This window comes from Cetorhinus maximus, chromosome 20, assembly GCF_964194155.1.
Source record: "Cetorhinus maximus chromosome 20, sCetMax3.hap1.1, whole genome shotgun sequence".
Taxonomy (NCBI): Eukaryota; Metazoa; Chordata; class Chondrichthyes; order Lamniformes; family Cetorhinidae; genus Cetorhinus; species Cetorhinus maximus.
In genome coordinates this window covers 74,065,415-74,089,969 of record NC_135898.1, presented here as the reverse complement: position 1 = coordinate 74,089,969, position 24,555 = coordinate 74,065,415, and the positions used below count along the sequence as shown (strand labels likewise).

General features: G+C 41.2%; 1 protein-coding gene across 1 annotated transcript in view; it reads right to left on the bottom strand.

The window, feature by feature from the left end:
• adgra1b (adhesion G protein-coupled receptor A1b) overlaps positions 1-24,555 on the bottom strand; it is a 537,318-nt gene that overhangs the window by 470,887 nt on the left and 41,876 nt on the right. The window contains exon 2 of the mRNA XM_078564920.1: positions 7,285-7,356. Within this exon, the coding sequence (XP_078421046.1) occupies positions 7,285-7,356 (72 nt within the window). The remainder of the gene's footprint in view (positions 1-7,284; positions 7,357-24,555) is intronic.

The following is a 24,555-nucleotide window of genomic DNA, read 5'->3' as shown; positions in this document are numbered from 1 at the left end:
GATGAAAAATGTCACTGACTCGCTCTTTCCTCCCTAATTAGGCACTTTCATTTCTCTAAATCTGCAAACAATTAGTTCTATAAATGATCAACTAAAAAGTGGGCTCGGAACTCTGCAGTGAGAGGGAGAATGGATCACTATTTTTTGAGTACCATTTTCTTCAGTTTGTAGCCAACTGCCAGATGTTATTGAGTTATATTTACATTCCTGTTCTTCATAAATCTGCTATGAGAAAATGTGGGCTAACTTAATTGTGCTTTTTAATGTTAAAAATAAGCTATTAGATATTAAGAAATAGCTGCAGGAGTAGCCATTTGGTCCCTCAAGTCTGCTCCACCATTCAATAAGATCATAGCTGGTCTGATTGTGATCTTAACTCCATTTTCCTGCCTGCTCACCATAACCCCTCCCTTGTAGATCAAAAATCTGTCTAACTCAGCCCTGAATATATTCAAAGACCCAGCCTCCACTGCTCTCTGGCAAAGACAATTCAAAAGACTAACGACCCTCTAAGAAAAGAAGTCCCTCCTCATCGCCATATTAAATGGGAGACTCCTTATCTTCAAACTGTGCTGCCTTGTTCTAGATTCCCCCATGAGGGGGAACATACGTCAGCATCTACCTTGTCAAAGCACCTCAGAATCTTATATGTTTCAACAAGATCACCTCTCGTTCTTCGAAACTCCAATGAGTATAAGCCCCACCTGCTCAACCTTTCCATATAGGACAACCCCTTCATCCCAGGAACCAGGCTTATGAACCTTCTCTGAACTGCTGCCAGAGAATCATAGAAAGTTTACGGCACAGAAAGAGGCCACTCGGCCCATCGTGTCTGTGTCGGCTGAAAAACAAGCCACCCAGACTAATCCCACTTTCCAGCATTTGGTCTGTAGCCCTGCAGGTTATGGCACTTGAGGTGCATATCCAGACACCTTTTAAATGAGTTAAGGGCTTCTGCCTCTACTACCCTTTCAGGCAATAAGTTCCACAACCCTACAACCCTCTGGGTGAAAAACCTTTTCCTCATCTCCCCTCTGATCCATTTACCAATCACTTTAAGTCTATGTCCCATGGTCACTGACCTCGCTGCTAAAGTAAATAGGCCCTTCTCATTTACTCTATCTAGGAACCTCGCAATTTTATCTCAATCAAATCTCCCCTCAGCCTCCTCTGTTTCAAGGAGAACAACCCCAGCCTATCCAATCTTTCCTCATAGTTGCAAATTTCCAGTCTTGGCAACATCCTCATAAATGTCCTCTGTACCCTCTCCAGTGCAATTACATCCTTTCTGCAATGAGGTGACCAGAACTGCGCACAGTACTCAAGTCTGACCTAACTAATGCTTTATAAAGTTCTAGAATAACCTTCCTGCTCTTATATTCTATGCCTTGGCTAATAAAGGAAAGGATTCCATATTCCTTCTTAACCACCTTATCAACCTGTCCTGCTGCCTTCAGGGATCTGTGGACATTCACTCCAAGGTCCCCTACTTCCTCCATACCTCTCAGTGTCCACCCATTTATTGTGTATGCAATGCAAGTATATCCCTCCTAAACTGAGGAGACCAAAACTATACACAGTACTGCAGGTGTGGTCCCTCCAATGCCCTGTACATTTGTAGCAAGACTTCCCTACTTTTATACTCCACCCTTCTTGCAATAATGGTTAACATTCCATTTGCCTTCCTAAATACTTTCTGTAGCTGCATACTAACTTTTTGTAATTCATGCACAACGGCCCCCAGATCAGTGCCACAGCATTCTGTAATTTCTCTCTACTTAAATAATATTCTTCCTATCAAAGTGGACAATCTCACATTTTCCCACATTGCACTCCAACCACCAAATTTTTTTCCCACTCCCTTTACCCTATCTATATCCCTTAGCAGACTCTTTGTGTTCTCCTCACAACTTCTTTTCTTACCTATCTTTGTATTAACAGCAAATTTGGCTACAAAATAGGTTGAAAATAGTTGAGGTCCCAGCACTAATCCCTGGCACTCTACTCATTACCGTTTGCCAGGCTGAAAATGACACATTTATCCCAACTGTCTGTTTCCCGTTAGGTAGCCAATCCTCTATCCAGGAGAATACATCATCCCCAATACCATGAACTCATACCTTGTGTAGTAACCTTTTATGTTGCACTCTATCAAACACCTTTCAGAAATTCAAATACACTACATCTATTTTATCTATCCTGCTTGTTACATCCTCAAAGAACTCTAATAAATTTGTCAAACACAATCTCCCTTTCACAAAATCGTAACTCTGCCTGATTGCATTATGACTTTCTAAATGCCCTGCCACTACCGTCTTAAGAATGGATTCCAGCATTTTCCCCATGACAGATTTTAGGCTAACGGGCCCATAGCTTCCTGCTTTCTGACTTAATTCCTTTCTTGAATAGAAGTGTTATGTTTATGGTTTTCCAATCGCCTGGGACTTATCCAGAATCAAGGGCACTTTGAAAAATTAGAGAAGGGCATTTCACTCTACATGCTGAGAGCAAGAAACTATTGACTCAAACAGCTGAAATCAAAGTTTGTAATTTTATGGGAGTGCTAGTGATCAATATTTGGCTTGGAGACCACGTTTGGAGTGGAAGTGCAAGTATATGTGAAGGAAAGCTGCAGTCCAGTGCAGGAATCTCCCTCGCCCAATGCAGAACTCAACCAAACCAAAGTAGATTTTCAGATTTAAATCACTGGACCACCATAAGACATGATATATCAAAAGACTGGCAGGGCTCAGATAAATACTTCTCTCACCAGTAGTACACTACCAGAAGGCAGACTAAAGCTCCTAATTATCCCTGAAAGTAGAGCAACCTGTCTTTACTTATTTAGATGAGATACCTACATCTCTTAAGGATAAAAAGTAAGTAATGCTATTAAGATCACATACTCCTCATTTTAAGCACCACATAAAATCATTCTCCTTCAATGAATGGAAATGATATCCTAATATATGGCCTGTGCATATTCATATTCAAATAGACTTAAACTTTATAATATGTAATGGAGTAGACAGGACAATTTGGATCCTGTTTTGCTGTTTTTCATGAAAAAAATGGGAACAAAACTAACTTGCTTGTGCAATGCCACTGGTAGTGTACCCCAAGCCATATTGGCTCAAGCTGTCCTTTCAGCTTCCTTGCAGCCGCCCGAACAAACCTTTGTCAGTAATATGCTAATAATTGTCCTGTGCCTGAATCAGGTTCCTTTAAGGCATTGGTATCTGACAGAGTCTGTTTCTAACCCTGCCCACAAAACAGGAATGACAGTGAGTAAAAGTATTCAAAGATTTCCTCAGCCCCATTAAGATAAGTCTCTGGTTAGGCTTTATGGGCTGCTTCGGGCATCTTGGCTGCTGTTTGACTTTCCATTAGTTCTGGAAAATGTTGCAGTCTTTTTCAACATTGGCTTCAGCACAACGATATCATATGTACACACTGTTTAAGTTACCTTTGAGACTACTAAATGAGATGGACAGCAAGGAAAGCAGCACAAAGCTAGAGATGTTGCACAATGGGGAAGGCTCAGGAGGTCCATTGAGGGATGTGTTACAAGGTTCAGATCTTCAGGAAGAGACCATCATGTCTGAACCTGGCAGAGGAGCTGTGCTTCATAAGGAAGCAGTTACTGAGCTGTATCATTTGCTGCACAAGAACTGGGACCTAGCATCAGGATGATGCACAAAATTTTCTATAATAGTGAAGGTAATTGTAGTTCTAAATCATTCCAGACTCTATCAGGGGACAGAAATAACATTAGAAATTTTGCTGTCCACATTTCAATTCGTCAGAAGATCAACGCAACATTCCATCACCTTCCCTATAAAAGCTGGCAAGCAACAGAAAATAGATCTAGTGTTTTCCAGAATTGTTAGTTTTCCACTGGTACATGTTGTAATAGGTTGCAGCTGTGTGGCCCTGCATGCTCCTTGCAATGACCCAGGAATTTTCTTTAACAGGAAGGGCTTCCATTCATTGAATCTTCAACTGCTGTCACCAAAGGCTGTTACTTTCATAATGCTTTCATACTGTGCCAGTCCTCAATATTTCCTCCCTTCTACCCAGACTATCAGACAGGGGCTGGGTGCTTGGGTACAAGGGGTATCCACTCAACAGTGGACACACGGTGTGGAACGTTTCTGCAATGAGAGCCACACAACAACCCGAGCACTGAAAGAGCAGACCATAGAGCTCTTAAAATAAAAGCTTTGAAGGCATCATTCACTACAGACAAGGTTCATCCTTCATGGTTGTCTGTCGCTTGCTGCACAACTTCACACTACAAAGGGGAAGTCTCGAAGCCACCAAGGGAGGAGGAACAGGAATAGGATCACAAGAAGGGGATGAGGTGGTAGGGGCTCCAAAGCAAGAGGAAAGCCCAGCAGTACAGCCAGAGCTCTCAGGCAGCAAATTACTGACAAGCGTCTCTCGTGAAGAATCTCTCTCCAATGCACCAGCCATCCCATCTTCCATCTCACCCTGTCCTCACGCCCATTATCTGAATTTCTTCAATTGGTACAACTTCATGAACATTGCTATTGCTTCACTAAGCACATTAAGACCAGAAGTATTCCGAAATAAGGTTAACTACTCCATCATACTTAAGCAGTCATCATTTCACAAATACTTACATAGAATGGAGGGAACTAAGCATCACCATTGTGGAAAGCCCTACTGCCTGTCTTATGTGCTTGCTACCCACATAAATGCTCCCATGCGATGGTTCCTTAATGGCTATAGCTTGGGAAGTAGGAAGCTACTGAATTTCTGCTGAGAGTACTTGAGGTGGCCATGGTGGGCAGCCTCAAGGAGTTCTGGCTACTGAGGAATTCAGCTGCAGGCTACTGGATCTCAGCTTTAGTCTGGGCTATCTGTCTCAAATGGCTGTTTTCCATCAACATGATTGAGAGACTGGCAAGGGAGCAGGTGTGCTGTCATCCGGAGAGTCTAGCTCGAGGAGGATTTGTTTCTGTTCTGTCCAGGGAGTCATTAGCACACTTAAAAATGTAACTTTTTGATTTCAGTCAGGTAAACCTTCCATAAACTTTGAAAAGCCAAACACCTAGTCAGTATATTAGGTCATGGGGCTGATAATATCAACAATTTATATGTGTACAAATGCCTTTAATACTAAAAAAAAATCCCAAGATATTTCGCAGTGGTGTAAGGAAAAATATGGATGCTGAGCCAAAGAAGCAGCTATTAGAATGGGTGACCAAAACATTTTGTCAAAGACGTCAGTTTTAAGAAGGATCTTTAAGAAAGGAGATTTGAAGGTTTAGGCTGTGTAGTGCCTAAATGTTTGAAGGCACGCCACTTGGGAGGGATTGTAGGACTCAAAGAGGAAACAGAAATAGAGAAGGATGAGGCTACGGAGGGGTTTAATTTTAAATTTGAGATGTTGGCTGACTGAGGCAGGTCACAGGACAGGAGTCACTGGCAAGTGGAACTTGGTGTAAGATGAGATCCAGAAAGCACAGTTTTGAAAGAGCTGAAGCTTGCAGAGGGTGGGAATGGGAGGCTGGACAGGAGACATTAGCGTGATGGAGCTTATGGTGACTAACACACAGGTAAAGTTTTCAGCACAAGTTGCGCTGAGGTAAGGGCGGAAACAGCAAATGCTGCAAGGGTGCAAGTAGGTGACCTTTGTGATGGAAGGGACATGGGTCAAAAATTCAGCTCAAAGTAAAGTGCCAAGATTACAATAATCTGGTTTAGCCAAGAAGTAGGAGCTCATCTGAGGAACTTAGATACCCACTTCCTGGATATCTGAAAGGAAAAAGACATAAATGTAGGATTGCGGTGAGGGGAAGGAGGAAAGCTAAGAGTTGCATACTTACATCATCTGCAGTTTGCAAATCAGAACACACTGTGTGTTGTGGAGGCAAATGGAATGTGAAAAGTAGACTTAGGTATGAAGGTGTATGATTTTCATTCATTTCAGCATCTTCACTGGTCTCAACAATTGTCATCCCAATAATAGCCAACACAGTCTCCCCTCCTTGGGAGATGGGACATGCAGGCATGCCTGTCCCCTTCCAGTTAGCATTTGCTCACTTTGGTTGTGCATCACCTCATACTGCAAGAGAGAGGGAATGTTCAGTGAGTGTTATTTGATATATTTAGCTCATGTCACTATCATTGTTGGACAGTTGGCAGAGTACAAGCTGGGTGGAGGATTGCAGCAGTGGTAGGTTTGTAGGATGCAGTGGAACATGTGAATGTTAGGTCTGAAAAAATCCTGATTAATAGTAATTGTTGGTAAGTGAGTGATGGGGGGCATGATGAATTAAACAGTGGCTGAAGTCAGCAGTGCACTTGGTGGGGTATGGCATTTGAGGAGAAATTCACTGACCATTCACTGAATTCAGCAAACATTTTGTGACACTCCATCAAGGCTTTGGGGCTTGACTCCTGATGTTGACCTCAATGGCTCTCTGTTCCCACTACCTTCTGAGCGTGTGTCTGGAGGGCCTCCTGGGTCCACACAGAGACATCCCCCTCCCTTTCCATCTCCTCCATCAAGGCCTTCAGTACAGCATCCAAGAATATTACAGTCTGCTCTCGCCTATGTTACGCCATTATCGTTTCTAGGTCAGGATCAGTTATAAAACCATTTTCCGCACCTACCCCAACCCTAATGCATCTGCTCTATTAGAGGCTGGCTCTGAGTAGTCCAGGCTAGCTGAAACAGGTGCTGGCCTCTTGTAATTTTGAGCCCCTTGCTGAGATATGCAGCACTCAGTGTGGTTAGCACTGCTTGCACACTGCAATCATGTTAATTGGCAGACAGCACAAAGTTGACATGTTGCCTGCATCACATTGGATAGGCATGGGTTAACTGCGTATTGTGATCCCCACTCCTGTTTCAGGGGCTTTCAAATTTCGCTCCTGCTTATATCTTAACAATGCAACACTGCCTTATGGCAATGGCTTTGAGAACAAATTTTAATCCCTGAAGAGTTAAAGTACCAAAAGAGCTTTTTAAAGAAAAACAGTGGAGTGCACGACATCTATTCACCTCATGAATTGGAGTTTATTTTGCTTAAAATTACCAGTAATTTCCTGCGTATTTTTCTTGAAGACTCTGCCCACCAATCACCAGTCATACCATTTGTTGGCCAGTTGCCAGTCATGCTCCATTGCACACAAAGAAAAACAACTTTTAAAATGTCTTCATTTTGATTGCCTATCAATCATTACAGTTTTAAAAAAAAATGTTGCCCCCATTAAGTATAACAGAACAAGGTATAGTGATCAGTTACTCACAGTCTCTCTAGAGAGCGCAAGCCAAAGAAAGAGCCATTCTTCAATAGCGAGATCTTGTTGTTACTCAGGATCCTGCAAAAAGTCAGCGGAGAATATAGTTAATGCAGAACTATAAATGAGCTGCTGCACCATAATATTACTAAATTGAACTTTGAATAAAATGCAAGATTTATAGACCAAAAATCTACTGAATTCAGATTATGTTGCACTTAATGGCACATAAAGTTTATATGGTTGTATAGTAAAAACTCTATATATTGTATTTGATTGTACTTTATATTAAAGAAATCAGGTTCCATTTGGATACTCGATTGATTCAATCAGACGTAAAAAAAAAAGAACTAGCCTACTAACGTTCTCTGAGAAATGATGTGTAATATTTTAGGGAAATAAGTGTTCAACTAAACCATCAAAACGAATTAACTGGTCATTTATACGATTTTCTATTTGTGGTAGCATGCTGCACACCAATTATCTACTGTACATAACTGTGAGTACACTTTAGAAAAATTCATTAACCATGTAGCGTTAAACAGTCACTCCACCCATCACTGGTACAACAGGGCTGCAATGTGTACCATCTACAAGATACACCACAGCAGCTCACTGTAGCTCACCAAAAGCATCGCCCAAAGCCGTGACCTCTACCACCCAGGAGGAAAATGAAAGCAGGGAGATGGGAACGTCACCCAGATCTTCTCCAAATCACACACCATCCTGATTTGAAAACATGTCATTGTTCCTTCATCATTGCTGAGTCAAAATCCTTAACGTCCCCATCTCACAGAGCTGTGGAAGTACCTTCTCTACACAGTGTTTCAAGAAGGGGGCTCATGAGCTCCACTTATGTTGCACTTTACCATTATAAACATTCACCCTTGTTTTCGTTCACTTCTCCCTTTTCACTCCTACAAGCCTTCCTTTGGTAAGAATAAAAAGATTCATTCATTTCATCCTGTAACAGGTGGTGCACAGGCACTGACTAACTTAAGAATACTGGCCTAGCTTGTTGGTTTCAAAGAGCAGCAGAAAAGTTCAGAGAGCCTATGATAACTCCAAATTCTACTGCAGGGATTTGTGGTTCTAAAGGGCTCAGATGCAGTAAGCATTTAATAGCTGTAACCATAACTATGTTATGCTATTGAATATGGACAATCAAAGTTGAACCAAATGTGCCTAACTATCTGTGCTGATCATTTTGGCTTCGGACCACATACTAGCATGTGAGAAGCGTGACAGTCATCTTGTCATAGGTACATTCTCATTTACAAAATAAATGTGCCTGTAAACACTTCAGTGACATGCAAACAATGTATTTTTGATCAGCAATATAAATAAAAACTTACATTTACGTAGCACTACTTGAAGTATGTCGCTGTACATGCTACAATGAGGAGGGTCACATAAAGGAAAGCTGCCAAAAGCGATTCAAGAGATGGGCTTTAAAATGATTTTTAAAGAAAGGAAGAGCTTACGTCTTGGTGGTGGGGGGGGAGGTTTGAGCACTCTCAAACAGGTCCTCACCATTGGAAATTGCTCGGAGTGATGACACCAAAGGATTGCAATCCACAGGGTGGCACCATTGGGCAAAAGTCTGCACAGGAGGGGACAGCAAAGAGTAGAAATGCAGTTGTAATAGGAGATTCCATAGTTAGGGGTACAGGTAGGCATTTCCATAACCATCCTTGTGTTGCCTTCCTGGTGCTAGAGTAAAAGGCAACAAGGGGAGGATGCAGAATATTGTGCGGAGGAAGGGGAGTGAGCCAGAAGTTGTTGTACATGACAGTGCCAATGACACAGAGAGGGCTGATATTGAGGTCCTATGGTCAGATTTTCAGCAGCCAGGGAAAAAATTAAAATGTAGGACCTCAGAGGCAGGAATCTCGGGATTACTCTCAGAGGCACATGCCAGCAAAAGTAGAAATAGGAACATAGGGAGGATCAACGTGTGGCTTGAGGCATGATGCAAGAGAGAGAGTGCTTCAGATTCATGGGGCATCGGACCAGTCCAACAGCAGGAGGCACCTATTCAAAAGGGACGGACTGCACACTAACAGGACTGGGATCAATGTCCATGCAGGAAAGCTCACTAGTCGGTTTGGGAAGGGTTTAAAGTAAGTTGCCAGTGGTTTGGGCACCAGTGTTTAACAACAGAAAAAAGGAATAAAGTGAGGGTGTTAGTTAACACTGGAGAACAAAATAGTACCACGTTAAATAGGAGTAGACTAAGAAGGGTTATGAGGAATACCAGGACCGGTTTCAAATGCATGTTCGTAATGTACAAAGTGCAAAGTGCAGTCAATAATGTTGGTGAGCTCTAAGCACAAATAGCCATGTGGGAATGTGATGTAGTGGCAATAATGAAAATGTGGTGAAAGAAATAGCTTAAAAGTGCTTAATACTCAAGGATACAAAGTTTCCAGCAAAGATAGGGAAGGGAAAGGGAGTGGCAGTATTGATTAGGTAACACATTGTAGTGTTGGAAAGAGAAAATGTTCTTGAGGGGGCAAGGACAGAATCATTTGGCTAGAGTTAGGAAGGAAGAAAGGCATGATCATGTTGCTACGGGGTATTCTAGAAGCCTCCATATAGCGAGAGAGAGAAAGAGGAGCAAATCTGCAGGGAAATCATACAGATGTGAAAGAACTATAGAGTGGTGATACTGGGGGACTTCAATTATCTAAATATCGATTGGGATAATGTTATTGTAAAAGAAAAGGAGGGGGTGGAATTTCTGAAATGTGCTCCAGAGAACCTCCTTGGTAATATGTTCTCAATCCAACCAGGAAGGAGACATTGCTTTCAGGGTGTCACAGCTATCCAGCAATCTGTGCTCCAAAGGGTCACTAGAATTTCTGAGTCTCTGTATCAGGGATGTGGCAGCAACTCCACGGACAATGACCCTTCTGTTCTCTCACACAAAGATAATATTCACCCTTCCATCAATGCCACTCTGCCACTGCCCCTGCTGTTGCCTGTCAGTCATCCAGCCCAGATGTCTGCTGCCCATGCTGAGGTGGCACAGTCTGGAATTTGGCCTTCTAGGCTGAGCGCTGCTCAAGGACATCCTCCTAGCCCATCTTCTGTCTCCTCCACTGAAAGCCAGTAGCTTTCCACCAGCCATGTTGCAGCCACAAATGGGTAGCCCTGGATAGGCGTAATAGAACAGGCAAAGGCACATGGAAGGCAGACATGAAGGGAATGCACAAGGGTCATTGGTTAACTTTTGTACGGAATATGAGTCTTTGTGGTGCTTTTATTTTTACATTGTGGCCAATCAGATGCTGTGATGATCAGTGACAGTGGGAAAGTAAGGTATGGCACTATAGTAAAACAGAAAATGCTGGGAATCATCAGGCTTTTAACCACTTTGGAGGGGATTTCTTGGATGAGAAAAAAGGAAGACATATCGGACGCACTGGTATGGAAAGTGACATTGTTACAGCAGATGCAACAGAGATGGGGAAACTGGGAGAATGGACTAAAGTCCTTGCAGGAAGTGAGCTGGGAAATGTAGCCAGTGGCCTTGTAGTGGATATTAGTCACCATTGCCTATCTTCAGAAATGAAGAAGAGAAATTGAGGAATGGAAGGGAAGAATTGGTGTTGGACAGGGCTTTTAGTCATGTCCATTTCCCTCATTTCAGCCCGTTCCTTTTCCTTCCTCCTAGAGCCACAATAAAATTACTCTTGTCCTCACCTTCCACACCATTGGACATCATTTTCAACAGGTCATCCTCCACCATTTCTACCATCTCCAGTGTGACATCACCAGCAAAGCACATCTTCCCCACGACTGAAAAGGGATGTTCCCTCTGCGACACCTTGGCCCACTCCTCAATCACCCCCAACAAATTCCTTCCCACAGCACCTTCCCATGAAAGCATAGGAGATGCAACACCTGGCCTTTCACCTCCTCTCTTCTCACCATACAGGGCTCCAAACACTGCTTCTAGGTGAATCAGCCATTTGCTTGTACTTTTTTCCTTACAGTAAACAGTTTTCACTGCTTGCAATCAGATCTCCTAAATACTGAGGAAACCAAACGTAAATTGGCTTTGAGGAACACCGCCATTCAGCCCGGAAGCATGACCCCCAAGCTTCCAGTCATTTGTCACTTTAATTCTATGCCCCACTTCAACTCTGACTTCTCTGTCCTCAGTTGTCTATAATATTCCAATGCAGCTCAATATAAGTTTGATAAAGAGCACCATATCTTTCAATTACAACCTTCAATTACACCGTACAACCTTCTGGGCTCAGCATTAAGTTTAACAATTTCATAACCGCAAACACCATTTTTCTGGGGACAGCAGCTGTTGATGATGATTCTGCTAATCCCATTTACACCTTCTCTAGAACTATCTTTTATTTCCTTACTTGTCCCCTAACCATCCCCTCTTGCCTTGCTCCATCATTCCTTGTGTCATTTAATTTCTCTTGCTTTACACCCTATCACAGACCTCCTTTTTTGTTCTTCCCCCATTTCCCTGCCTCTGTATTTGCTTAAAATCTGTTACATCTCTAACATTTTCCCAGTTCTGATGAAACGGCTTTCCTTCCTCCATTGATGCTGCCCGATCTGCTGAGTATTTTCATCATTTTCTGTTTTTATTTAGATTTCCAGCTCTGCTGTATTTTGCTTTTGTAAGGTGCGGTAAATGCAGAATTGGGGTTGCAGTTACTGGTATCACAATTAGATGAGTTCCTCACGGAAATCCTGTCCAGAAAGGGACTGTCCTGGTTTCTTTCTCTCTTACTTCTGTTCCTCCTGCTCCGCCTCCCCATATTCCTGCTCCTGAGCAGTGTGCCGTTTGGCTGGTGGCACAGACTGTCTTTTCATGATGCTGAGATTGTGCAACATGCAGCAGACTGCCACGAATCTTGACACTTGCTCTGACTGCAGGGCTCCTTCAAAGTGGTTCAGGCAGTGTTGCTTCAGCACACCAATGGTTTGTTCTATCCCATTTTGTGTAGCAGCATGGCTTTCATTATATACATGTTCCACACGTATGCATGAATTGCACAAGGCATCAGAAAAGAGGTCAGGAGATCGCCCTGGTCGCCTAGTAGCCACCCTTTGGTTTTCCGTGATGACTCAAATGCAGCTGAATCAGCGGAGTTCTGCAGGATTCTGCTAAGAAAACAGGCATTGACTTGTATGATTCTCTGCCTATGATCTAGCTGGGAATTGAGCGAGTGGAATCCCTTTCAGTTACAATATAGGGCAGAGTTGACATGCAGCACCTGCAAAGCAATGTACTAGTGGTCAATGGCACCCTGCTCTATAGTGAAGCCTAAAATCCTAGCAAAGCCATGTGCTTGGTCAACCTACTTCCCTCCAGCGAAAGGAAATGAAATGCAATGAGCTCTCAATGAAGAGAGAGCATCAGTCACCCCACCATACTCAAAAGTGGATAACAAACTGAAAGATGCTGCAAATATCTCCAGCTCCAGGCTGGGAAGAGTCGGAAGCATAAAAATACATCACCACGCTCATCTTCCAGCCCCTAGCAATATGGTCCATGCATTGCTCTGAGGTTGCAGTTAGCTGCAGCAGGTGGCAGATTTCAGTGGGGGCAATCTTATCGAAACGCAGACACCATACACATTGTTCCTCGATTAAATTCAGGTCAGAGTATTGCTCCTGGCTGGATATGGCTTCCTATTGAGAGCGGTTTTCTCCCTCCCTACCTTCTTCCTCATCTGGAAGCTTTGCTCATTCACTAATTTACGCTATGTTCCATGGGAAATGGCGACTAAAAGCACCCGTGTATATGAGAAAATGGTTTGCACAGAAGCCTTGAAGTCAGCAAAAATTCCATGTGTATCTGCCACCATTCCTGTTAGATTTGAAACATCTATAGAAAGTACTGAAGATTTGTGCAATTGAAGCAACAGCTAGAAGAAATCAACCAACAACTAAGCTGTAGAAGTTGATGATCCCTTTAAATAGTGCTAGTGTGGGGTCCTTCCTGCTGCTGAAGGTGTCTTCAGTTGTGCAAGGTTAAGAGAGGGTGTTAACTGGAGTGTTGAACGCTAAAATGACACAGTTGGCATCAATTCGTATCGGGCACTGATTGATGTTACGATCTGCTTGCTCTACGTGTTTCCAGCAGGCATTCACTGCATGTGTGCTAATGTCCTCACAAACATGGCAGCTGCGCAACTTGTCCCAGAAGTATGCAGGCAGTACAGATGCTATTTTAAATCCAAAATAGCACCTGTAGTGCCCAAATGAATTTCACACTGTCTGTATATTTTTTTAAAAGGTATTTGCCACAGCAGAAATAAGTAAGTTGCAACTCTCTACTACATTATGTACATTGCTCTTTAATGTCCAGATCTTTGCATTAGATAGCTTTACTGTAGTAATTCTGGTTTTATTTAGTGTGCAATGTACTTTTAAGAATAATACTTGTTAGGCAAGATCACATGATCTTGTAGTAACCAACAGGAGAGCAGCGTGCTCTACCTCTGCAGTCAGTGTAGAGATACAGCTGGAGTTGAAAGCACATGTGCTGTTGCTGTTGAGTATATTATAAATAAACTTAACGTTTTCACCCAAGAAGCATTTGCAGATCAACGCGATCATCAATAGTACAACTTGGCCACCCTACAACACTTACTAAACCTGTTTGTTCCTCATTGTAAGGTGTTATATGTTTAGGTATGACACGCATGGCAAAATATATATCGGATGTGATCTGATTTGAGACAAATGGCAGCATTCCCCAGTTATTCAATCTTCCACCATCTAACATGGGCAAAATACAGCAGCAATTCTGCACTAAATAGAATACGCAGCACAATCATCATTTCTGTAATCTATTCCAAAATTAATTGTACATTTTTCCGTAATCTAGCTCAATACTTAAAATGGAAAGTATACAAAAAATGCATTTAGTTTACTGGATTTCTACAGAGGACAAAACAATGCTTGGTGGACAAACACTGTTTCTGAAGTAATGCTCTCTCACTTTTCCCGAACTATTTTATCCAATTCAGGGTCACAGGGAGTTGCAGCCTAAGCCGACAGGCTTTCTGAAGTAACAGTAAATCAAAAATGGAAAACTTACAAGCTGGGAACATTTAAATTTGATATATTAAAGATATATATTAAAGAAACAAAATCCTTCAGGTATTGAGCACCGAGAAAAGAAAGTTGTCAGCCAAAGGGCTGATATCTTCACTAAACTTGTTGGGTCGAGCCTTTAACGTACATTGTGCATAAATGATTGAAAGCCGCATGGCCACGAGCAGGTGACTCCAAACATGACAAAAGTAAACACTGATTTGGCTTTCCCAAACAGGTGCCATTTTCTTAAAAGAAAACTTATTTTCCAGGTAATTGTTAAAATAAACTGGCAGCACATTGGAGGCAGCTTTATTTCTATAATATGCAGTTTTTCTATTGCACAGGCAGTAAGTATAGCATTGTTATGGAGTCTTTTTAAGATGGGTTTTACTAGCAAATGTAAAATATTTAATTTTGGGCAATTGGTTGGCATTATGTAAGTAATTTGATGAGGGGACTTCTCCAATGCAGTAGCTTGCACTTAATAATATCTCTTATTGTTCAGTTCAGTGTTCAGTCTGCACAGGGTTATCTGTCTTAGTCAATGACAGTAGAGGGTGCTATAATTGACCTCAGTGCCTTTAGGGTTTGGGAAACTATTGTCATTATCCAGTGACCGCTGCTGGAGAGTGCATTTTCGTAGAATGAATCAGATTTGTTTACGATGCTCTCCACAGTGAAACAGCCTGCCAAGAGTCACACAACAGACAGGTCAAGAAGGGAAAATAAATGATGGAGCATTCCTGATTTGATTCAATTTGTTGAACAGTGCCATATAATACAGTACAGAGAATGACCCTTTGGCTCAATGAGCTAACGTATACATCCCTTGTGTTAAGGCAGGACAAGATAAAGGCAGTCGATGGGAACTGAAAACGGATTTGCCGGTACAAGCCAGATGCCTTTAATATTTTTTCTTCAAGCCTTCCTTCTTGTGTTTCCACATAATTAGTACGGCAGATTTCTGTTTGGCGCATTTTATTTTCCAGCTCAAAAGAAATGCTAATGGCTTGGCAATGTTTTGTTCAGTTTGGTTCTGAGTTCATTTCTCAGAAAATCATTCAAACGGAGTCACTTCCCATTCGTAATAGTTAATAAGAAACCGGTGTTATAAGCTGCTTTGTGGGTGCTAATGTCATTGTCTAAACATAGTCCTTTCCCTGTGCAGTCTATTTTGGAATAGAAAGGCAGGGTACAAATAGTCATTTAGTAGCACAGAACTTGAGCATTGCTGAAAAAAAGAGACATTTTTTAATTGAAGCTTTTTGTCCTGCACTCGACAGGACAATTCGCAAGAATACCAAATGTAAAGGGAACAACAATTTATGCTATGTGATGATTGGTTGGTAAGTGGACTCTGAATGGTAGAGGCATTACCATGGAGAATGCACCAGTTGATGGTTATTGACAGTTAACTGCCATGTGTTGTTTGAAAATTTAAACCAGGCAGCTTAACTCTGATTGGTTAAGGCATTAGAAATTAACCAGCGAATGGCTGTCATTTATTTTGTTTAGCTGAAACAGGTGCAATGTGTGTACATATTCTTTCTGTCTGCAAAGAATAGAGCCCTGTATATTAATATGTGTAGTTTCTAGTACATGCAAATGTGCCACACTACGAGACCAGCTGACAATCTTAAATTTGTTGTCAGCATAATTCTTAGCACACTGAGGATTATTTAGCAAATATTAACCAATTGCAGAATCACACCTAATGTTGGACACTGTTTTTTGAGTTTTGGCTTGCTGCATTAGCCTATGTATGGGCTGCCAAGACACACAAGTGATGCCATATCTTATCTATGACCGGTTCTGCACAACATGAATTGGCCGAATTGGTGAGCAAATTGCTACAACCAGTGTTGAGCAAGATTTCCACATACACAGTGAAGGATTTGTTCACATTTGTGAAGACAATACAGGACTTGCGTATCGATAGCAATGCAGTGTCCATGTGCTCATTTGACATTGCTAGCTTATTCACCAATGTCCCGCTTAGGGAAGCTATGGATATTTGCGCTACAGCACCATATCATGGCGATCTAGACCTGTCATCATTGCGTGAATCAGTAATTACTGAACTCCGCAACTCACCCAGTTGAGTTCAGTTTTAATGACACCATGTATGCCCAAATAGATGGTGTTGCTATGGGATCCCCTCCAGGACCAGCTCTCGCAAACGTCTTTGATGGGTTCCATGAGAAATATCCCTTCAATGGAACGACACCCAACGTTCTACTCTTTGCACATCTTCAATACGTGGTGACACACTTGTCATATTTAAATCCGCAGCTGGGCATGTACTAATTTCCTTACATGTCTTAATGGACTCCAAACTGCTCTCAAATTCATCTTTGAAATGGAGCAGTCAAATGAACTCCCCTTCCTTGATGTACTAGTTGAAAAATCTACCAGGGGTTCTCCACCAGGGTCTACTGCAAGGCTACCTTCACTGGCCAATGTATGCATTGGGGTTTTTATGGTTCCACGCACTGTAAGATTGGCCTTAGTCGCAACTTTGTAAATAAGGCCTGAGCCATTTGCTTACCATGCAAGCTTGATGCCAAAATAGGTCGGTCAAAGGCATCCTGCAGGATAATGGCTATGCTGATCAGATCATTTCACACTATATATCACGCAAACACATGCATGGGCCTAAGGCTGTTACTTTTGGTCCCGAAAAGTGCCCAGTCTACCTCAGATTACACTGGAAGGGCAAGGTATCTCAAAAAATTTGAGCAATAGGTGGTATTTGTCACTAATAGGATGTTGTCATCAATCCAAAAAGACATTCTGCCTATCACACCAATGAGTAACGTGGTGTATGAATTTCAGTGCCAGTGTGATGCTGGATATGTAGGCCATACTTCCCAAAGACTGGCGGATCATATCAAACAGCACGTCCCTTCCACTGTTCACAACAGGCAAGGTACAGACTGTACCCAACCAGCCCATGATTGCAAAACTCAAAACACAATGTCCAACATTAGGTGTGATTCCACTATTGGACAACACTTGCTAAACAATAGTCAGTGTGCTAAGAATTACACTGACAACTAATTTATGGGGAGGTGATGGTGTAGTGGCATTGTTGCCAGACTAGTAATCCAGAGACCCAGGGTAATGCTCTGGGGACCTGGGTTTGAATCCCACCACAGCAGATGGTAGAATTTAGTTCACTAATGCCCTTTAGGGAAGGAAATCAGCCGCCCTTACCTAGTCTGGCCTACATTGACTCTAGACCCACAGCACTGTGGTTGACTCTTGTATGCCCTCTGAACAAGGGCAATTAGAGATGGGCAGTAAATGCTGGCCTAGTCAGTGATGCCCACATTCCATGAATGAATAAAAAAAACTTAAGGTTGTCAGTGGAGCTCACAGTGTGGCATGTGCTGGAAGTTACATATATTAACACACAGGGCCCTGTTCTTTGCAGACAGAAAGAACATGTGCACATATTGCACCTGTTTCAGATAAACAAAATAAGTGACAGTCATTCGCTGGTTCATTCCTCAGGGGAGTGCCTTGGCCAATCAGAGTTAAGCTGGCTGGTTTAAATTTTCAAACAATGCTTGACAGTTAACTGTCAGTGACCATCAACTGCTGCATTCTCCATAGCAACGCCTCTACCAATCAGAGTCACCAGTCACCCAATCAGCACTCTCTTCTCACATAGTATAAATGTTGTTCCCTTTACATTTGGTATTCTTGTGAATTGTTCTGATGAGTACAATTGAAAAGCTTCAACACAAAGTCTCTTTTTCAGGCAATACAAAAGCAGGATAATGAAAGACGGTGGTGATAGTACCTTTAATTTGCCAGTAGCTGTGATCATAGTGAAAATGAACTACTGACTTTATGTATTGAGTCCTGGAATACTTTTAAGATTTTCCCAGTGACCATATACAAGTATGTGTGTGTGACGCGTGAACAGGAATATCAAACACTTATCAACCACCAGGGGTGTAGGATTGTTCTAGATTAATATATTAAGATCAGCTGAATGGCTAACCTGATCCATTATTATTTTATGATTATAGATGTGCAGGGGCAGCAGTGTGAATCATTTACAAGATGCACAGCAGCCACTTGTCAAGATTCCTTCAACAACATATTCCAAATCTTCAATCCTTACCAGCAAAATGAACAAGGGCAGCAGAAACATTGGAATACCACCAGCTGAAAGTTCCCCTCCAAGCCACACACCATCCTGGCTTGGAACCATATCACCGTTCCTTCAATGTTACTCAGTCCAAAACGTGGAACTCCCTTCCTGACAAAGCAGTGGGGTTACCTACACGACGTGGACTTCAGCGGTTCAAGCAAGTGGCTCACCAGCACCTTCTCAAGGGCATTTAAGGATGCGCAACAAATGCTGGACTCGCCAATGATGCTTACATCCTATGTATGAATAAAAAAAAGGCTACATGCAGGAATTCGTCAACAGAAGGATGATCGTTGGTAACAAAATGACAAATTAAAGTGACAATAAGTACAAAGTAACAAGAAATAGATAGCAGGCACAGCTTTGCTAAAGTACAATCTTGTTGAAGGTAGCAAAAAAGATGAATGTTTGTTCCTGCTCCATTAATGATTTAACTTATCCAGTTGTGATGGTGGGTCAGTGCTGTAGGTGAGATGATTCAACTTGCAACTGTTAACATGTTTTTGTAGCTTTAAATCACATCTGAGATTTATTCTGTCACATCTTTGATCACAAAATAACTATGGATCAGGAAGCCATTCAGGCCACCTTAATACATCCATCAAGAACAATCCTACACACTTCATCTTGCTGCATTTAATTGTTTCCTACAGGACTCCAGGTTATGTCTCCATCACTGCACTTGAAAGTCTATTCGACATGTCGATCACTCTCTACATGAAGAACCTCCTGACGTTGAACCTAAATTTACTTTTACTCGTTTCAATCCTTTGTCCTACTCCCACTACGTAACCAGTCAGACTCCTCTTTTCCAAGCTGAAAAGCTGAAACCTCTGTTTTTCTCATAATTCAGACTCCTGATACTAGAAATTAGTATTATGGCTTTTCGTTGCACTGCCTCCACTACCTCAGTGCTTCCTTTGTTTCTCAGTGACCAAAGCTGGACACAGTACTGATGTAGTCTGACTAGAGCACTGTACAGTTTGATCACTGCATTCCAATCGGGATTGTATTGGCTTTTGTTCTTTGCTGATTTGAATTGGTTCGACATGTTGAGCACCTTCTAAACCCATGACCACTACCATCTAGAAGGGCAAGGGCAGCAGATAGATGGGAACAGCACCACCTGGAAGTTACCCCCCAAGTCACTCACCACCTTGACTTAGAACTATATCGCCATTTGTTGCTGGGTCAAAATCCTGGAACTCCCTTCTTAAAATCACTGTGGGTGTAACTACACCACATGGACTGCAGTGGTTCAAGAAGGCAGCTCACCACCACCTTCTTAAGGCCACTTAGGGATGAGCAATAAATGCTGGCCCAGCCAGCGAAGCCCACATCCCATGAATGAATTTTTTAAAAATGGAAGGAGTTGTATCAAATAAAAAGGGTTTTGCATTCAGACATGAGCTGAGTGGTGGTTATTCAACCTAGCATGAAATAAAACAAAACCACTATAAGGCCATATGCAATATCCTACTTTACAACACTTGCCTCTGCAATGACAAACCTAACAACACAAATTGCATTTATTTGGAGCTTTTACATTTTATTGAGCATTCACTTCCATTCATGCCCCATTTCCTTTGAGGCTTACACCAGTGTGACGCATTTGCGACTGATAATTAGTGATTAAAGTTTGAAATTAAATCACTGATTACTTAATTTAAATAAAATACCCATAAATTTAAACAGTTCTTAGCCACCACAGGACAATTGTGATAACTTACACAAACATGTTCACCTTCTCTGAAACAGATACATACACCTAAAAGTATTGCATTTAAGGTTGAATTCATGTTGAAGACTTGAAGCAAATTGTGCAAAACTGTCCACTGGTAAAGTCCAAAAAAGAGTTGTTCAGAAAGGGAGCACACTGGAGAGAAATCTGCTTAGTGCATCTATATATTTATATTAGCCTTAGCCATTGGAAAGGCCATCATTTCTGACTGAAAGAAGCATTTTATTCTTGTGACAATCTGGGAATGATATTAAACAGGAGAACACGATGTAAAGGAATAATTATTAGGCTATCTGAAAATAAGGACACATGTTGTTTATCTAGCTATAATATTAACTGGGAGGAAGCATTCAAATTTGATTTGACTAAATTTAGCTGGTCTGAATTAAATTTCCAGGATTCTCAACTAATATGATTTTCTGAAACTACAATTCAGAAGCCAAGGCTTTGAATACTTATTCCTACATTGAATAGATTTTTAGGCCAATATATGCAACACTTATACAATATTGATAGAATTGGTTCTTCATTAGCCTTTGCAAATCAAATATAACCAAAACACAGAAATGTACAACAGAAATCTTAAAATATTACAATGAGCTCCAATAGCAAAATATAAGACAGTTTCTTATTGATGTGTTGTTTCAGTTTACATGTAGTCCCAACGTTGTGCTTAATCTAAGATATAGCAATGCTGCCTGCAGTTTCAAGCAGAAGTTGAAACAAATAGCTCATTTTGTTTTTGATGAACCAATTGTCAATAATGTGGAAGGATGAAGGAGAGAGGGAGAAGGTGATGGGTGTTATTGTAAGAGGTAGGAAGTGGGGAGAAAAAAGGGCTGGAAAAGGAGTGATCATTTCAGGGGTGCTAGAGTGAGCTGTATACGCATTTGGTGAGTGAAAACAAAAAGGTCATGTCGCCTTTCAGACTTAAATGTGAAACAAATGTTGTTTAAAGACTGCCTTTATAAAGTGACACTTCATTATTCAAAAATAGCATTCTCTGTGGTTCTCATTAAAAAGGGTTTATACCAATACATTTCAACAAAAAACATATTTCGTAATTGTTTATGTAGTTGCAATGCATCAGGATTTATGCCACAATAGGGAATTGAACAAATCAATTACAGAATAAAAGGCAAGTGTTTCAAGTAGTCTAGGATCTCTGACAGCGTAACCAAAATTGCACACACATTCACATGAGAAACAATTTTAACTAACCCTAGTATTTCCTGAAAATTTGAATATTTTTAAGCTGTAGTATTTATCACATTAATTTCTGCTCAAAATCCAATCATATTTCAATAATCTATCCAGTAAGGCAGAATAGGTTTCCTTCATCACTGGCAGCATGTTTATTTGACAGGCACATGACTTCTGCAAGTTAATGTGGACTATTATATGGCTGGTGCTAACGACCAAAATGTGTGACTTATCCTTCTTGGTTTTCATACATTCAGAATATCATTTCTGTGAGCTGACAAATGATCAAATCAACCACACAGAATGATTAAATGTTATTTTGATGCAGAAATGCTGATGTTTTCAAGAAGTTAATCAACAGTATTCAAATTACAACAATAAATTTAGCAAGACATGTAAAAGCAATGCCACTTTCCGATTTGCACCAGAAAACAGTAGCTGAAATTAAACTGAGCTTTGATAAGCATTTTGTATTTTTTCCTTGTTTTAGTCCCACATTATTTGTTGCCATTTCTAGACTAGGCTGTTACTGTACATTTTATGACATTCCCATGGGGACTAACTTTCCAAAACAACAATTCTTCTGTACTGTGCAAAGGAAATAATGCCAGCCAACATTACAGAAATTAAAATGTTTTAGTATAATTGTTCCATTCATATTCTAGGCATGCACTTCTACTTCCACCCTTTAAGGCACAAGAGAATAAATATTATGCATTGTTTTAGTTGCCCTAAGCAAAGCAATTACATATATGGGGTAACAAAATACTGGCAGGGGCCCACAAAGCAGCATTAAATTTAATAGTTCTTATATCATAAACTTCAGGAGAGAAGCTCAAGCAGCCTTCGTATGTCAAAATAACACCCATCACTGAGTTTTATCTAATATCCTATTTATAGCAGCAAATGGGAGCCAAAGACATAATTTGGCTTCTGTTTCCCACCATAAGCCTTGTAATTTATGAAAACTCAGCTGATTAAATTCCCCAGGGTTTCTGAATGATGATGATGCATGTGGCATCTGCCCCAAGCCATGCCACTCATCCAGTACTGATGTTTCAGTAGTTTTTATCTAAAACCTGTTCTACTATTGTGCTATTACCACAGCACTTGAAAGTTGTGCTGCAGAAATACAATAGCTGGCATCTATGCAATTTACCTTAATAATAATAGGTGAAAAATAAGCTGGTTTAATATGGGGTGGGACAAGAAGAGCTGGATAGAGGGTCACCTTCAACACCTCTTTGTCCTTTTGTCTATGACATCTTTTGGCTATCTCCACCTATCACTGGCCCTCTATCCAGCTCTACTTGTCCCACCCCCCCTTAAACCAGCTTATATTTCACCTCTCTTCTATTTTTACTTAGTTCTGTTGAAGAATCATATGGACTCGAAACGTTAACTGTGTTCCTCTCCGCAGATGCTGCCAGACCTGCTGAGTTTTTCCAGGTATTTTTATTTTTGTTTTATATTACATCATATATCAGCATCTGTTCTAATTGACAATTTCTTCATCACTTTATCAATTTATTTTGGGCAGAATAAAATGAACAAGCTCATTTCCTTATAAGTGTTTAAAGTGAAGTAACCTATGGGTACTTTCTGGAAAGTAGAATCCTTGCTGTCACCTATTGTAACCTGGCACTGTAGCCACAAGAGTAAATCCATTAACTAAGGATGAAAATGAAGCAGCAAAGAATCTTCAATAGAGCCAATGACATTATGCATGAATATGACCTGTACCAAGTTGCAGAATAACACATGCCAACCAGTTACCCGGACAGTGTTACTATTCAGGTCAAGCTGAATCGAAAACTAAAGCAACTTGTCAGCTTTCGAGCAATCATGCAGTATTCCCTTAACACCTTAAGTTCAGTTCTTCTGTTATCCTGTCAGCGAAGGTTTATTAAGAAGATACCAGGACTGAGAGTGTTTAGTTATGAGGGGAGAACAGAGAAAGTGGGCATTTTTTTTTTGTTAGAGTAGAGGAGGTCAAGAGGAGATCTGATGGAGGTGTTCAGAATGATCTTGGTTTATACTGAGGTAAACAAGTTTAAAAAATTATTTCTGCCAACAGAGAGTCATTGGAGGGCATAAGATCGTCATCCAGCAGAGGGAATGTTTGGGGAATTTATTTTCCAAATAAAGTTAGGGCATGGAATGCCTTCCAGAAACTGAAGCCATGATGATCCTGTAAAGGAAGTGGATAAATATTTGAAAAGGATAACTTTAAAATGAATACATGCAAGGGGTATGGAATGGGACAAAGTGGGTAGCTCTTTGACAGCTGGCACAGGCACAATGGACCAAATGACCATGATCTTTTTTTTAACATTCTATAATCCTAGATAGGGACTTATTCACAGCAATTTCAATTTAGAACCAAGGTAAATACTTGAGTTATCAAAAAGTTATCTGAAAGCATTTACAACAAAAAGCCCATTTGGCCCATCTAACTTTTATGTACAATACAGTTCAGCTGTTATTCCCTCGCCTATGCAATTCATTAGTTCAAATTTCTTTCAGTGTCATCAATCCAAACATAATGAACCTTTATCAAGACTAAATGGCAAAATGTGCAGTTGGGTTTGAATAATTCTGAAGTTTCTGTTCATTTATAAACCGTTTTCATTGTCGACTGCAAAAATGGTCAACTTGCTAGTAATAAATCATTTCAAATGAACTACCCAAGTCTTTTTCAAAAAAATGAAAACTATAACCCCAGGCCAGCCCAGTGAGGTTATTGTGGCTCCCGATCCGGGGCAGCTGGTAGCAACTGGATTAGTGGCCAAAAGCGGCCCAGCTAGGTTGATTTTAAACTATTTTTGTTTCCTTGTGAACCAGGTGGAGCAGGAGTGCTCCAGGCCCCATCAGGAGCTCTTGGTCCTCTCCTCCTCCCATCCTCCCACAACTATAAAGCACTTCTGACAATACCCCACCGCCTCCTCACCAAGTTAACCACTTGTATGACTGATCAGGGACCATTCTGTCCAGTCACCAGCACTGGCCTCCCGCTGACTGAAACTGTTCTTCCGCGCACCAACCAGCTAACGTTCCTCGTCCGACTGGACAGGAGCCTGTAGGT